The sequence below is a fragment of the Cajanus cajan genome, chromosome 11, assembly GCF_000230855.2.
Source record: "Cajanus cajan strain Asha chromosome 11, NIPB_CcT2T_4, whole genome shotgun sequence".
Classification (NCBI taxonomy): Eukaryota; Viridiplantae; Streptophyta; class Magnoliopsida; order Fabales; family Fabaceae; genus Cajanus; species Cajanus cajan.
Genome location: NC_138527.1, coordinates 44,272,095 through 44,288,382, shown reverse-complemented (window position 1 = coordinate 44,288,382; position 16,288 = coordinate 44,272,095). Strand labels below are relative to the sequence as shown.

Genomic DNA, 16,288 nt, shown 5'->3' with positions numbered 1-16,288 from the left:
GATATGGTTGATGGAAATTGTTAATTATTTATTTGTTTGGGTCATTTGAAGCTTGCCATTTTCAAATTTGAATGCGTCATGCGATGATTGTGAATTTGAATTCTCGCTTTAAGTAGTGTTGTTTTGTGGTGGGCTCATATAGCCTGGCTATCGTTCCACCGCCTTACCAGTAATTGTACCGTTGGACTTTGGGAAATATGTTCGATTTAAATTTCGTTGCCTTGCGTCAGTGTTTCTTTCCGTCTCCATTTTTAATAGGAGATTCTTTTACGAATTAATAAAAATATATAAACTTTTTTCACAAAAAAAAAATTATAAAACGAACAACCTTAAATAGTTAAAGCAAATACTCACTTTGCTTTGCGATACTAATCTTTGAAATAAAATAATTATCAAATAAGTTCATAAAATACTAGATAAATCTTTAAAATTAATCTAGTTCTGAATATAGGTAAATATATAAGTGCCGTTCATTTTAATTTATTTATTGAACGAAAAAATATTAAATACTAATTTGGTCTCTATATTGTTAACTTACTTAACTATTTTTAATTTAGTCTTTATTAATAAAGTTCCTTCTTAATTTGATGTTTACATATATTAAACATTCCCAATTTAGCTCTAATATGCAAAATTGTTTCAACTTCCAAGTAAACTGGAATCGTGACGCTGTCATACATCCTCTACACAATATGAAATTATTAGTAATTAAACCTGATGGCATGGACTCCAAAGAAACTTTTTACCCACTCTCCCAAATCCCAAACGCAACCAAAAACCAGATGAGGAGCAACAATTGGAGTATTGAATTAAAGTTTATATGCAATCTTCATTGTAACAGATGTATCCAATAAATTGCTCCAAGCAAAATTGCGCCCATCTCCTCGTAAAGAAGGGGGAGGAAGACCAATGATTACAAAAATGTGAGTCTAGGACTCCTTAAGTTGTAGATGAAAAATCGTAATTAATAGAAAAGACTATTGAAAATGATCAATTAATTTGATTACAAAAATTAATCCTTAACAAAACTGTTAAATACTTAAAACTCTGTTTAATCTAAGAGGCCCAACACGATTTAATTTAGCCCTATTCTATTTGTACCACCTTTTTTCTCTGTAATGTTTCTTTTTAGTGGTAGGGATGGTATATTTAAAAAAAATAGTTCCAATCCATCTCAAGGTCAATCTTGAAATGCATCTAATACATTCTGGAAATAAATTTCAAAAATATACAAATTTATAGAAATACTTCATGGAAAAAAAATTTAATTTTCCATACATTTTCATTTCCATACTTCAACGTAGATAATAGTGAGGAAGATTCGAACTACAAAAAACTATAATGAAACCAAATCTACGCACATTTTATCAAGTTGATGATTAGCACCTATGCAAGCCACGAAGCAAATGCAGAACTATCAAAATGCCAAAATGTACTTAACTAAAATTTAGTTCAATACCACAAGAAATACAATAGAAATTCTGATAAATAACCTAACAAAATTTCAAAATGCCACAATTCTGTTTGGCGTGGAGAGTAAAACACAGCAACTCCAGCCATATACCATAAGAAGTTTAAAGCCTTCTACCCCTCCTACCACTCTTTCTACGTGTGCTATCCGAAGGAATGGGAGTCACATCCTCTGGAAAATACAAGATTAATTAGCATTTAAAAACAAATGCAATACAATTAAATCAATCAGATAACTAAACTGGGAAACACAATGAAAGTAGGAAAAAAAAACACTTGAGAATAAACACAGAATTTAATATGTCAAACCAAATTAGCAAACCTATAAGAGATTTATACACAACACACAAAAAAGGACAAGTCATTTGGGTAAGAGCATGTAAAGTGAACTATGGTTTTCTTAAAAAGGCAAATACCTATGCGACCAATTTTCATTCCTGAACGAGCAAGAGCTCGAAGAGCTGATTGAGCACCAGGACCAGGTGTCTTTGTCTTGTTTCCACCAGTGGCACGGAGCTTGATATGAAGAGCAGTTATGCCCAACTCCTGCCCCAAAATAATTTGACACACTGCATTAATGTTATAACATCCTAACTTACTACAGCAATTTCCAGAACAAATTCATTGAAATGGCTAACCCAAACAAGTGACTAGTGATATTGGCGAACTACCAAGAGGATAAAATTGAATTCTATCAAACCATATAGAAGAATGCAACATGATAATCCCATGAGTTAACAAGGTATTAGAAAAAATAAGTATGTTAAGGAGAAGCCTGCTGACCTTGCATCTGGCAGCAACATCCTGTGCTGCAAGCATAGCAGCATAAGGAGATGATTCATCTCTGTCAGCTTTAACCTTCATTCCACCTGAAGTTATAAGTAAACACAGAAGGAAATCACTGAAGTTTTCCTACATCTACTAAAAACCAAAGACAACAAAAATTTATTAAAAGGCATATAATATTAGATTGACAATACACAATTTGACCCCAGCCTCTGAATTGAAAAACTCGAAAGTCATTAAGATAAAGCAAAAGAAAATTTTACAAAAGAACAGGCCTAATTACTAAGCTCCCTCCATCGCGGGTCATGGGTATACCTAAGTACCATGTGCCAACATGAGAATTTCACATAAAATTAACAAGAAAAGCTAACGGGGATCATTAAAAAACATATATTTACTCTTTAGATCCACTGAAATTAAGTAGGGGCTATTGCAATATCACCATTGTAAAGACGTGAAAACCTACTAGAAAGTGGAAACATGATAGCAGCTAAATAATAACCAAAAATTTTCATACCAGTGATACGAACAAGCGTTTCCCTCCCAGACAAATCAGTGACGTGCTGCAATCATAAAAACCAAAAACAAAATTTGAGCAATTGATAAATGAAACTAAGAAATTGAAGAGATGCATATACTGACAATGAAGGTATCGTTGAAGGAGGCAAAAATGCGAGCGACACCGAAGACATGTTCACCGTCTCTGACAGCTGGACCAAGAGTCACGTTCTCCTCCTTTGGCTCTCTAACCTTTCTCTTCGACTGCACAACAACAAACACAAAACCCTATCAGAATCAAATTGTGCATTGTCAATTGAAAAAGGGAGAAGTGTATGAGATTGATTTTAGGATCCACGTACCATTGTTGCTGAGCGTTGAAGAGATTCGGATTCGGGGATTGGATGAACCTTCGGTGTTTCGGAGCTGCTCCCGTAAACTGGAGAATCGAAGAAAGTGGGTTCTTTCCCTTTTATACCTAAGCGGGATTAGGGTTTTGGAAAGGGAAGAACAGGAATTTACAAGATTGTCCGTCAACATTTTTTATTTTAAGTTACACTATTGGACTTGGATTTTTGGACCTCAAGCAATAAAAACATAAGGGATTTTTTTATAGCTTTAAATCTTTTTTATAAAAATTCATGTAATTTTATGAATGTTTAATTTTGGTCAGCTAAATTTTTTTAATTATAAACTAGCTCATGATATATATATTATCTTTTATATGTATATATATATATATATATATACTCTTTTTCCTTTCTTAAAAAAGCAAAATTCTTAAAAAAATTAATTTTTTATTTTTTATTTTTTATTTTATTTTTATACTTCTAGCGTTGAATTTTCCAATTTTTTTTCTTTCTCTTTAAATATTTGATTCCCTTTCCTTTTAATTTTTATATATATCTTTTTGTTTTTGTTATTCCCTTTACTTTCCTCCTACCTCCACCTATTTTAATAATTTTTAATTTTTATATTATTTTCTTTATATTTTTCTTTTTAATCTTCACATTGTTACTCTTTTCTTTTTCTCTTTTAGTTATCACACACCCAAACTATAAAACTTATGTATGAAAGCATTGTAAACATTTATAATTTTCTCGACAATGTCAAAATTACCAAGTCAAATACGAATTTTTCTCCAAGTATTTTCTCCTCTTTCACACTTTCAAAAAATACTATTAAATTTAATATCCAAAAAAATATTTTCCAAAACATTAATTTTATTATTCTAAAAACATTTTTTCAAATTACTAAAATAAACTTCTAGGAAGTTTTTACCGGAAATATGAAAAAAAAATTAAATTCAACGAAATATCTCTATCTTGTGTTGTCCATTCTTTACATTTCCAATGTACATAACTTGCAAAAAAAAAAATTTGACCAACTAGTTTTTCTTGTTATGCATAAGTGATATTAAAAAAAATTAAAAATCATATATAAAAAATGTAATTTAACATTAATTTGTATCTTATATTGAATGTAGGAAAAAAATTACTGTTGAATGAAAAATTATGATTTAAAGAACAACAAAATTGAAAATAAAAGATGGAATTTAAAATATACAAAAATAGGATATAATTATCTTGATTGTGAGAGAAAGAATCTAGAATAATATATATATATATATATATATATATATATATATATATATATATATATAATTAAGAAAAGTTTGATTGGAGAGAAGAAAAAGAAGGAAAGATTAATTTTAAAAAGTTAAAAAATAAATTAATTAGAATGACATTTTAAAAGTTTTTAAAAAAAGGATGGAAAGTGTATTTATCAAAAAAAAAATGTATAAAACATGAACCTTATAAATTGTTCCTATAATTTTTTTTAATTAAGGTTAACTCACCATTAATATGCAATTCAAAATTAAATAAAAAACATTGATGTATTTTTTATTTGTAAATAATACAATTAGTTAGCCACTTAAAAAATAATAATATTAAAATATAAAAATATATTTTATATGTTTTAAAAAAATGATATTGCATGATTCATATAATTAACCATGTAGAACAATAATAGGAGGCATTAGAACTTTCTTTCTTTTTTTAACCATGTTATATCGGTGAAGTATTCATTATTTTTATTATTCATCAACAATTTTCAAATCTATGTTTTTAGCTGAAAAAATGGGTCTAATTCTACTTAAATTAACGACTTATTAGTAAATTTTTTAACCTTTTGTGCAAATTTATGATGACACATCCTAAATTTGGTCTCAATTCATGTAATATATTTTTAATTTAGTCTTTGTATATGAAAATCTAGTTAATAACACAAAAGAGTTAAAGTAATATACGTATAATTTTAAATTCAAACTCTATTTAAAAAAATTATTCATGCATTACATTAATTTACAAAAAGAAAATAATAATAATAATAATACATCGCATTACATGTATAAAATGAAGAATAAATTGAGAATCTGAGATATTTATAACGATTAAATCGTATGTTTAACTCACTTTTAATTGATTGGATTTTGGAAGTAATAACTAATTACTTCAATTAACAAACGTGACTCATACTTTTATTCGTAAAATGAGTCGTAGTTCAGACTTTTATACTGGAAAATAATACTGGCCTCAACCTTCTACGAACACAATATATTGATATTAACCATCTTAATGAAAATGGGGCCTAAGAGAAGTGGTTGATAGATAAACCGACCATGTTATAACACTGCAAAGTGTCTGGTGTGATGAACACCAAAGGTAGTGCAACTCCTCTGCTTGGCGTTGACTTCCAGTGAAATGGGCAAAAGGAAGCATCTACAATACCACCTACTCTTATCCTCAGCACCCTTTCTGTTGTTTTTGGTTCTTACGCTTTTGGTTCTGCTGTAAGTTCATCACAATTTAGAATGACTAAGTGCTGTGCTGTGCTGTCACATCACTACTCATTTTGCAGATCGCATATTCATCTCCTACTCAATCTGGAATCGTGCATGATAGGAATATGAACCTCCAATAAAGCTCACAACCTTTGTCTTTGTATGAATGATGTTCTCCCTTAAAATGTCAGTCCAGTCTCACGCTGGTAAGAATAGTAGAATATGATAGGAATACTCCTTATATAAATGAATTGATCAACTTCTTTTTTTCCTGTTATATTTTAATTAGATTTGGAGATTATAACAATAATTTTTTTGGATTGTTGGGCGTATTGTCAAATTGAAACGGGAGATAATTAATTCAGAGTTTCATATAATGCTATATATTGCTAAAGCTAACAATTAAATTATAATCTGAATAATGAGGTAAGAATACATGTTAGTCACACTTTAAACAAACATGTGCTTTAAGATTTACAAAACAGGACGCTGCTCATGAGAAACATGAGAGAATCCGAATCTAATAACCAATAACCTATAACAAGGAACCTAGAGAACCTTTAAATTAAATTACAGTATAGTAAACCACTACTTATTTACCATGTAACTATAAATCATAATAATACAAGTACTTCGTCACCTGAAAATCTCTAAAGACTTTTGGGGAAACTAAATTCACAAGACCTAGGTGTAGCAGAGTTCAGAAAGAACCCCAAAGAGAGCATTGTATAGTGTATTTAATTTAATAGTTAGTCGGTGGATTCCTGATCTCCATAGCCATAAGGGTTTTTGCTAGCCCAATTCCATTGATCACGGCACATCTCATCAATGCCATATTTTGCCCTGCAACGTAAGATAAATTTTAAGAAAAAAATAAATATTAGGGAAAGAAGTGCGTGAAAAATGTTTTATTAGGCAAAAGTGCATGAAAGTATTTCATTACACAAAACCTCGCCAGTATTTAATCGATAAAATGAAAATGTTTCATACTATAATACTTGCAAATTTAAAGAGACAGACGTACATGGAAATATATATTACAAAAAAATATGCATTTAATATCTGGCCAGGATATTCATTAATAGGAGAAAAAATATCAACATAATGGTGTCCATTCCAGACAAGAAATTAGAAAGCAAAACCTTAAAGATCAGTTAAATGTCAGGAACCTATCCATTTGAAACCTAATTAACACTTACTTCCATTTAAGCTCTCTTTCCGCTTTCTTTGTCGATGCATAAACTATTTCAGCATCACCAGGTCTACGGCCAGCCATTACAAGTGGAATTTTCTACACAAATAAACAGTTAAGAATTAATTATTCATGCGAAGAATTGCCAAATACAAATAAAAATTACTTGGTCCAAGATGTACTAGATTTTAGGAATATAAACAAACTAAACATGAAATAAAACTAAATATAAGCTGTGATAAAAATTAAAAAAAATAATATATATATATATATATATATATATATATATAAACAATGTCAGGGAAATTATTTGAATTTTAGAACATTTTTTGCCAATTTAGCACTCCATGCAGCAAAAGTGGTAACTGAGGTAAACCAATTTAACTTCGAGAAGCTTCATATCCGCAACTAAAAGTTAAAGCAACCAATATAGATCAAAGTATATCTTAGGTCCCAAGCATGCTAAACCAAACTGTGAGAGCACACAGCGCATAACTACTTTGGGGAAGCAAATGAAGCACTACATTGAGTACATTCTCAGCAAAATTTAAAAAGTCTCATCGCCGAGAAGGGAGAAAAACAGAATGTGGACAACAAATGCTTCAAAAAATGATACTGAAGTTGACGGCAAGAAATGTGTTGACACTTGACAGATACAAGACCACAACAAGAAACATTATTCTATTACCTTTCCGGATGCCTTTTCAAAAGATCTAACCATCTCCAGAACTGATGTTCCCTTTCCTGTTCCCAGGTTATAAACCTCACAACCTGTAAGCACACACCATGAAAATTGAATAAAATTCTACACATACATAGTCACACTTCAGAATTCACCAGAACGAGTTAAATATTTGAACTTAGAAGATAAAGAAAATTTTGGAATAATACCTATATTAGGTTCATCTAGTTTAAGCAATGCAGCAATGTGTCCATCTGCTAAATCAACTACATGAATGTAATCCCGAACCTGATAAAATGTTAAGAAACATCCAGTAAGATCCTTGGTGAAGACATCAAAAGTAGATCTATGAAAAGCATGCACTCAACAGAAAATATCCTAAAGGGAAAGTAGTTTACTTGACTGCTTGAGCAGAAATTTTCAGGGGAATTCAAAAGGGGATGTCTAATTTAAACATGTCTACATCTTATATGAAGTGTAACTGGTAAAGAACTAAACCCTAAACTGGCAAAGAACAAAAATATTCCAAACCAAAGGAAACATTGGACAGGATAAGATTGAATACAACATGCAATTTTCTTTTGCAAGAATAATTTTCACTGGACAAGTTAAACTCAGAGCATACCCCGGTGCCATCAGTTGTATTATAATCATTTCCAAAAACTGTCAGTGCAGGCCGTCTGCCAACTGCTACTTGCTGAACAAATGGCATGAGATTATTAGGAATTCCACGAGGATCCTCCCCGATATAACCACTAGGGTGTGCACCAACTGGGTTGAAGTATCTTAATAATATTATTTTCCAATCTGACTCTGCACTGTGGACATCACGACAAATTTCCTCAATGATAAGCTGAAAGACAAACATCTTATCAGATATCAATGAAAGGTTCCTAGAAAATAATTGATACAAGATTCAAGTTTTTTTCTTTATAAAAGGAGAATACTGTTAAAGACAGAAGAAAATTACACGGAATTTGGAGGATAAGGGATTTTCCTTAATGAACATAATAACATTACAAAATAATAAACAAGAATTTGTACAAAACCCCAAAATCAGTGCGCGAACACACAGAAATGAAATCAAAACCAAGTTTCACCTTCTAAAACATTCCTAGTCATACCTTGGTTCGTCCATATGGGTTCATTGCTGACAGAGGGAACTCTTCTGTGCATGGAACCTCCTTTGGCCAACCATATACAGTAGCTGAAGACGAGAACACAAGCTGAAATCATTCAAATAAACACAAAATCAGTGAAATAAGCAGAATGCAGCATCAACGCAATAAAATGCATAATCAACCTCACAAGTCTCTTCAAGGTGTTGATTTGTAAATAAACAATGATATCCTACAGGCTAAATACTTTCCCACTAACACAACTAAATGAATATGTTAGTAAAAAAATATTCTTCCATGGCTGTTGACGTCAACAACTTCACTTACAACAAGAACCACTTGGTGATGTTTTACTATATGGATCACATGATCCCACTGACCTCAACTAAAATACTAATTTTCAGGGATATTAATTACCATGAGTGCCTTTTTAATAATTCCCTCCAATGTCCTTAATCCCCACTCCATTTCACGAGGCTAAAAACCATGTGATCTACTCTTCTTTACCATGCCTCGGGAACCTTTTTAGAACATGTCCAAATCACTTTAACCGATTTTTAGTTATTTTGTCCTCAATTGACAATACGTGTCACATCAATATCTCCTCATATGCAATCAATCTATATCATATCCTTTCTTATGTGGTCACACTTTCATCTTATCAATCATTCATCGTTCTATCCCTTCTTATGTGGTCTTAAAACACTTTTATTTCTTACCTATTCTGGAACACTGTCATTCTACGACCAAGTTTTTATATCTTACTTCAAAATGTTTTGATTCACTAAAGAATACTTAAACTTCCTAACCTTCTTAGACACCTCATCCCAAGTGAGGTTAGAACTAACTTTAATCAATTTAAATAATGATAGACGTGTTGTATTTGTATCTGATCAATAAGAAGGACCTCTATAAAAAAATAAAAACAAGTAAAAGATGTCACAGGTGCCATACAAGTTTGAAAATATTAATGATATTCTTTCAGTGCAGTTAAGATCTGTCATACAAGACTAATAAACAAGAAGGATTTTACCTTCTTGCAGCCATGGGCAGCCATGACTTCCAATAGAGTGATTGTCCCAGTCAAGTTATTATTGTAGTATAGTAAAGGTTTTTGCACACTTTCTCCTACTGCTTTCAGTCCAGCAAAGTGAATGACAGCATCAAACCTGCAAGAAAGGAAAAAGAGGTGAGGAAAAAGGTGAAAAGATGAATTATGCACAAAGAGAACATGAAGCACCGACAGATGAATCTTTTTTATTATTATCACGGAAACTTCCGTCATACTCTACTTAGCATCAAAAAAGAAAGAAAGCAGCTTCTGCCGTAATCCTTACTGTGTCGAACCAAAAATTTGCTCTAGTGCATCTCTGTCCCGTAGGTCCACCTGCAGTAGAAAAAATATAACAAAAAGCGTCGGTCATCACCATAAATAAATCCATAATAAACTAATTAAAAATATTCTCCACTTCACTTAAACAACAAGATATAAAATTAAGCAATTGGCATCTATGGTTGCTATTGCCAAGAATATTTGTAAAGAAGACATGACAGTAGATTCGAAAAGGCACATACAAAATCAGCAGTGATGTGAACATCATAACCATAGTCGGCAACCAAGCAGATAAACAATTTACTGTATTATCAACGCAAAATAAATCATCTAAATTGAGTTAAAAACCAGGACACACGAGTTAAAAATCATATAAATTTGAGTTTAAAAAAATTGTGAAACAAATTAGACATCACCGAGACCACTAGAACACTCTAGAACATTACCGAATTGGACCTAACAAAAGTACCAAATCTAACAAGTACATCATGAAAATTTCTGGTGAATTCGAAACCGACATATCACCAAATCAGATTACGGTAAAACACACACGTAAAATTTAATTAACCGGTCACCGTAATCCCAAAATTCCACAAATCTGACAGGAACGAATTAAAAATCTAAACCTAAATCCAGAAAATGATGAATCCAGAAAAAGCAAAAGCCACGAAGCAAAATAATGGAGGAATACGAAAAAGGCAGGGAAGGAATCGAAATTGGACGAAAGAGGCAACAGAAGGAGCACCTTGTGAAAGGAGAGGTTATTCCCAAATTCACCGGCGAGCTCCCTGACTCTGCGGATGGCAAGCTCGGAGGAATTGTCGAGGTTGTCGACGACGACGGTTCTGAAGCCTCCGAGCAAAAGCTGAAGAACGGTGTGGGTACCGATGTAACCGGCTCCGCCGGTAACAAGGACGGTTTTGTGGAGCATGAGCTTATGCGCAGCGTTTTGCAGTGAAGAGTTGGGAATATTAGGGGGTGGCCGAAAATGAGGGGAATTAATATACGGTGCGGAGGAGGCGATGTTGTTAATGCTGACGCGCGATGCCATATTCGTAGAAGGCGAGAATTGTGTGACACGTTCCCAAAGTTGTGTGCTCCGAATGGGAATGGGAATTGGAAGGAATGGTTTTATGCGAATATTTATGGAGGGAACAACAGATCAGCCACGTGGATTTCCAGTGTTAATCATGTCGACATCACTCCCAAGCACTTTTTTAAACCTCTCTTCTTCTTTTTTCTCCCTTACTCATTGCTTTCTTCAAATTAATGCAGGGACTGCTTCAATCAATCTTGCTCTTCTTTGGTTTACATTTCTTAATTCATCTTAATCACCTCGGTTGCAACTTCCAAATGTGACATCTCTCTTTAACTCTCCTAATATTCACCTTTTTGTTTAAGTATTACCTCAATCGTCTATTCTTCTTCTATAGCTATAGATTAAAAGCACATAAGAAAAATAAATGCATAATAATTTATTGATCGAAAAGTGTTTTTATTTGAGTCTTCATTTCCTTTATAATTAAATTATTTATTATGTTTGTTATTTATAGATTAAATAGGTGAAAGTGATATGTTATGATAGATTTTAATTTAGATGTGGATGATGTTTAAATTGTGATAATTAATGATTTGCATATAAATGTTATAATAATTGGTGAAGATGATATATAAATCGATATAAATGTAGTAAATATTAAGAAGTATGTTTTTCAATGTGCCGTGATATGCTATGTTTTATTATTTTTTGAAAAAAAATATTAATTGCAAGCTAAATGTTCTTTGTTTGATAGTGTTTTTTTAAAAATTACTTAGTAAATAAACTTACCGTAAAGTATTCACATAATTTTTACTTTTATAATTTTTGGGTGTTGTTTTTTTGCAAAGTTGTATCTTTAAACAAGTAAATGACATGAAAACGTTAGAATATGATTATGTTAATTTACGTGGATAGAAAAAGATTTACAGGATAATTAAGATTAAAAAATGCTAGTAGTATCTTTTTTTGGTAGTATTTTATGTGCATTTTGTTTATATTAAAATTATTTTTTAAAAGGATAACATTATCTTCCTTTAATTCTAAATTTCTTACTTATTTGAAATTATTTTCATTCACTTTATACGATATCTCTAATATCTTTATATTTCAAGCCACGTGTTACATAATTATTGAATAATGTGATTTCAATAAAAATAATAATAATATCTAAAGACAATTACAAATTTAAATTATGTGAATAAATTGATTTTATAAGAATTATTTTAACTAAATAATTAAAAAAAATTCACCAATAAAGAACATTTCACCGACACATAATTAATATTTTTTCATGAAATTGCAAAACATAACATGTCATGCACATTAAAAAGTATTTTCATTAACTTTTGCAACATGTATATCATCTTCACCGATTATTATATCATTAAATTATAGGTTATGGTTTGTCACAACTTTAACATCATCTACATCTAAATCAAAATTTGCAACAACATATCACTTACTCATGTTTAACATATTAATCATTTAAAAGTTTCAGTGAACTTTTAAATTAATGGAAAAATATTTAAGAATTTAAATAAATATAAAAATAATATTTTTATACTTTTTTAATAATATTTATTATTAATAATTTTTAGTTAAAAATTATCATTTCCTTTTAAAATTAATTTTTTGATATCACATTATTTTATATTTTATTAATAAAATAATATTTTCAGATTGAATATTAATTTTATTTTATTTTTAAAAATTAAAGTAACGATACATTTACGAAAATTGTTATATATATATATTATTTTATTTTATTTTGAAGAAATCTTTGACGAATTGATAAGGACAAGACTTATAAGAAACCGACCTAAAGAGTCAAAGTGGAGAAGTTCCCAGAATCTCAGGAAAGGTCATAGTGTGTAGAAGTATTTATTATATTTATTTTATGTTTATATCACATTGGAATTTTCTGGATTGTTGGAAAGAAGACATTATTAGTCCAATTAAATTTGAGATTTGTGCCAAACAAATTCACGATGTTATCTCAATCTATCATTTTTATAATATATACTTTTTGTGCATTTTTAAGACTCGTTACGCGTGGTGTTTCCCAAACCTTCTTATTTTTTTAGTAGTTCAAGTGGTGTTCAATAAATACGATCAAAATTTGAACAAAATTATCGTGAGTAGATTTGGCCGGTGACAAGTTTTTTTTTCTTTTTCTTTTCTGAAAATTATGATGATTTGATAGGCATATTGAATTTGATAATCTTTGTTCATTGTTCAAACAATATTTAAAAGAAGAAAATTAAAGTTGTTAAAGTTGCTAGGAAAGGACATTTATTTATTTTGTTTAGAATTGATTTAATTTGTGCAAAGAATTGAAAGAAAAGAAAGAAGGATGTTGCGTGAGTGAACACGTTTTTAACCAAACAAAATAAGCAATATCCTTTCACCGCCCAAATTTTAAGTCATCTAACTTTCTATTCTCGTGACTTCCAGGTAAGTAACTTCCGCAAGCACACATTAGATACGTCATCTATGTATTTTTCAATATTTATTATTTTTTAAAGATAATATTTTAATATTCAATGATTAAGAGATAAGAGAAATAAATAAAAAATATGTAGGTGAAATATAAAAAAATATATAAAAAATTATTTTTATTTTTCAAGAGGATTTAAAATTTTATTATTTTAAAAAAATTATAAAAATTTAATTCATAAAATATTTGAAATTTTTTAAAAATAAATTATTTTATTTAAATTCTTCATCTAAATATATTCTAAAATTATTTATTAATTTTAAACATAATCTAGGAAATAGTTTTTAATTAAATTTTATACACTATATTTGTTAATATCGTTATATTAATCAAACGTAAAACATTTTATAGGTTAATGTAATGGTTGAACAAATTAATAAGTTTATTATTATTATTATTATTATTATTATTATTATTATATATAAATCAACCACCTCTCAGTGTAATTAATATTTTTTTTGTCGTTTATAAATGGGACATAGTATTATTCATATTTGTAGATATCTATTAAATAAAATTATTTAAATATTTATATTTTATCTTATATTTTATATTATTTTTAATGTTTCAAAAAAAAATATCAAATATAAATTTTAAAATAAATATCAATTATTAATCATATTTTAATAAAATTATCATCAAATGTAAATTTAATTTAATTTGTAACATTTTATAATTTTTTTAGTAAAATAATAAATTAATAAATATATATAATTATTTATAAATACCTACATTTATAAAAAAGTCACAGAAGCCATTTAATAAATATTGAGGTAAGTTTGAAATGAATATAGACATTTTTATGAAAAACATTTAAATAAAATTTTTTAGATATGATTAGTGTTATTTTTTAATCAAAAATAAAAATTTACTTCAATAATATGTTGTTAAAGTTAATGTAAAATAAATCTTTAATTTCAATTGAAGAATAATAATAATTATATCTAAAAAATAAAAAAATTTATCTTATTTTTATCAAAGAGAACACGAAAGAGAATAGATAGGGGTGTTTGATTTGAATTTTTGCCTTACAAGTCACCTAAGCTTAACAAAAAAAATTAAATATAATTTGATTTGAATGAATTAAGAAATTAAAATTAAATTAAATTAATATTTTTGATTTTTAAAATATATTATTTATAAATTAATAAAAATATGTAATATCATGTTATTTTCTTAAGATTGTTTATTAAAAATAAAAAATATACAAATACTAAATATTGCAATTACTTAATATATTTAACATTAGTTTTTATTTTATTAATTTTTTAAGAAATATTTATTTAATATAATGTTAGTTATCATATTACATTTTTTTTTCATATATATAATTTGTCACTTAAAAGATTATCTCAAACATAAATAATTCATAATTTTTCATTTTAAAATTTAATTTAGTAGTTTATAATTTTATAAAATAAATTTTAAATATTATAATGTATATATTTTAAAAAAAATATTTTATGTTATGCATTAATTATATATATATATATATTACACATTTAAAAAAATTACAAATAAGGGAAGTTTTATTTAACATTTTAATTTAAAAAATCAAACTAAGTTACATGATTTTAAAAATTTAAAAATCAAATCAAAATTTTTAACTTGTAATTTTCAGTAGGTTATCGATTTTGTAAATTAACTTACAGTTTTCTGTTTGAGTTAGTTTAATTTTGATCACTAAGAAGTACCTAGTACCTTCCATGATACCCCATTCGCTGTCCTTATAACAGTCTTCAATCATAATAAGGATTTAGGCAACTGTCTCCTTCTCATTCCTCTAATCCCTTTTACTTTACCTACCTCCACTAACTGTTATAATAATGTTGCAAATTAAAAATAATGAAAAACTGTTATAATAAAGAAAAATTATTAATTTTTACTATTATTTTTAAGTATAACATAATATTAATTACCAACCCTCTATGATCTGCTTAATAACGAAAAAATTAAAAACAATATTAATTAATTTTTTATTAATAACTTTTTTTAACTTTAAATTTTAATTATTTTATGCATCTACAGTACATTATAATTAAATAACAAAAAATAATCAACAATATATTACAAAAAACATAATATTAATTCTACTAAAATAAAAAAAATGTTATTTATATTTGTTAAAAATAATTTATATATAATATAAGTATAAAATGTTTTTTCATAAACATTTAATAAAACTATTTTATGCACTAATACAACCACGTGAGAATATGAATTTCTTTTATGGAAATAAATATAAATTAGACTTTATTTCTTAATTTATGCACACATCAACTTTTAAAATTACCTAGAAGGGAAGGAAAACAATACTAAGGAGCCCATTAAGGAGAGTGGGGCACTTATGCCACCGTGTCTGTACAAGGAAGGAACATGGTGAATGCAAGCACTGACTAATGGCTCATTCAACCAAAACAAAATCATAAGGAATCAAAAATTAAACAAAGCATGGAATCATCTAAACAATCATTGCATCAAAATTTAACGTGACCGACAGGGAACCCAAATTCATCATCATGCATGTACCTTTTTGCTTGCCCCCTTTCCAAAATCTTAAAAATGAATGCATTATAATGTTATAATTAAGAAAGTGATTTTAGACAAAATTCATCTAATGTTTTCTTTATTAATACATTTTTCTTAGAAAACAAAGGTCTGGCTTTGACCAAGGTGAGAGTGAGAGTTTCGTGAACACCTAATCCACCGACATGAATGCTAAAATATCATATTATAAAAGATAAATATGTGTCCTTGTATTGCGAGGAAAATGAAATAATAGGTGAGGTCATAAGTCTTGACAAACTTGAATTATTGTACAAATGAAT

At 28.5% G+C, this 16,288-nt stretch overlaps 2 protein-coding genes across 2 annotated transcripts; both read right to left on the bottom strand.

Moving 5' to 3' along the window:
- Positions 1-1,342: 1,342 nt before the first annotated feature.
- LOC109810913 (small ribosomal subunit protein uS11) lies at positions 1,343-3,278 on the bottom strand. The gene is made up of 6 exons (XM_020374520.3): positions 3,117-3,278; positions 2,899-3,018; positions 2,774-2,819; positions 2,254-2,339; positions 1,887-2,016; positions 1,343-1,642 (listed from the first exon to the last, which is right to left on the bottom strand). Exons 1-6 carry the CDS (start codon positions 3,117-3,119, stop codon positions 1,575-1,577), a joined length of 453 nt encoding a protein of 150 aa, XP_020230109.1. The 5' UTR covers positions 3,120-3,278; the 3' UTR covers positions 1,343-1,574.
- A 2,707-nt stretch (positions 3,279-5,985) lies between these two features.
- Positions 5,986-11,085, bottom strand: LOC109810861 (UDP-glucose 4-epimerase GEPI48). The gene is made up of 9 exons (XM_020374441.3): positions 10,670-11,085; positions 9,929-9,978; positions 9,625-9,760; positions 8,598-8,699; positions 8,099-8,326; positions 7,683-7,761; positions 7,480-7,562; positions 6,799-6,890; positions 5,986-6,442 (listed from the first exon to the last, which is right to left on the bottom strand). The coding sequence occupies exons 1-9, from the start codon at positions 10,973-10,975 to the stop codon at positions 6,349-6,351; spliced, it is 1,170 nt and encodes a 389-aa protein (XP_020230030.1). The 5' UTR covers positions 10,976-11,085; the 3' UTR covers positions 5,986-6,348.
- Between the last annotated feature and the right edge of the window lie 5,203 nt (positions 11,086-16,288).

What these genes read in the sequence shown, in the direction of transcription:
- LOC109810861 (XM_020374441.3), bottom strand. Translation starts at nt 10,975, where the DNA reads ATGGCATCGCGCGTCAGCATTAACAACATCGCCTCCTCCGCACCGTAT. An exon ending in ATAACCTCTCCTTTCACAAG is followed by an intron (nt 9,979 to 10,669) that starts GTGCTCCTTCTG and finishes TTTCTACTGCAG; the next exon opens with GTGGACCTACGGGACAGAGA. An exon ending in GAAAGAGAGCTTAAATGGAA is followed by an intron (nt 6,443 to 6,798) that starts GTAAGTGTTAAT and finishes CTTACGTTGCAG; the next exon opens with GGCAAAATATGGCATTGATG.
- LOC109810913 (XM_020374520.3), bottom strand. An exon ending in AACGCTTGTTCGTATCACTG is followed by an intron (nt 2,340 to 2,773) that starts GTATGAAAATTT and finishes TTATAACTTCAG; the next exon opens with GTGGAATGAAGGTTAAAGCT. An exon ending in ATGTTGCTGCCAGATGCAAG is followed by an intron (nt 2,017 to 2,253) that starts GTCAGCAGGCTT and finishes ATTTTGGGGCAG; the next exon opens with GAGTTGGGCATAACTGCTCT.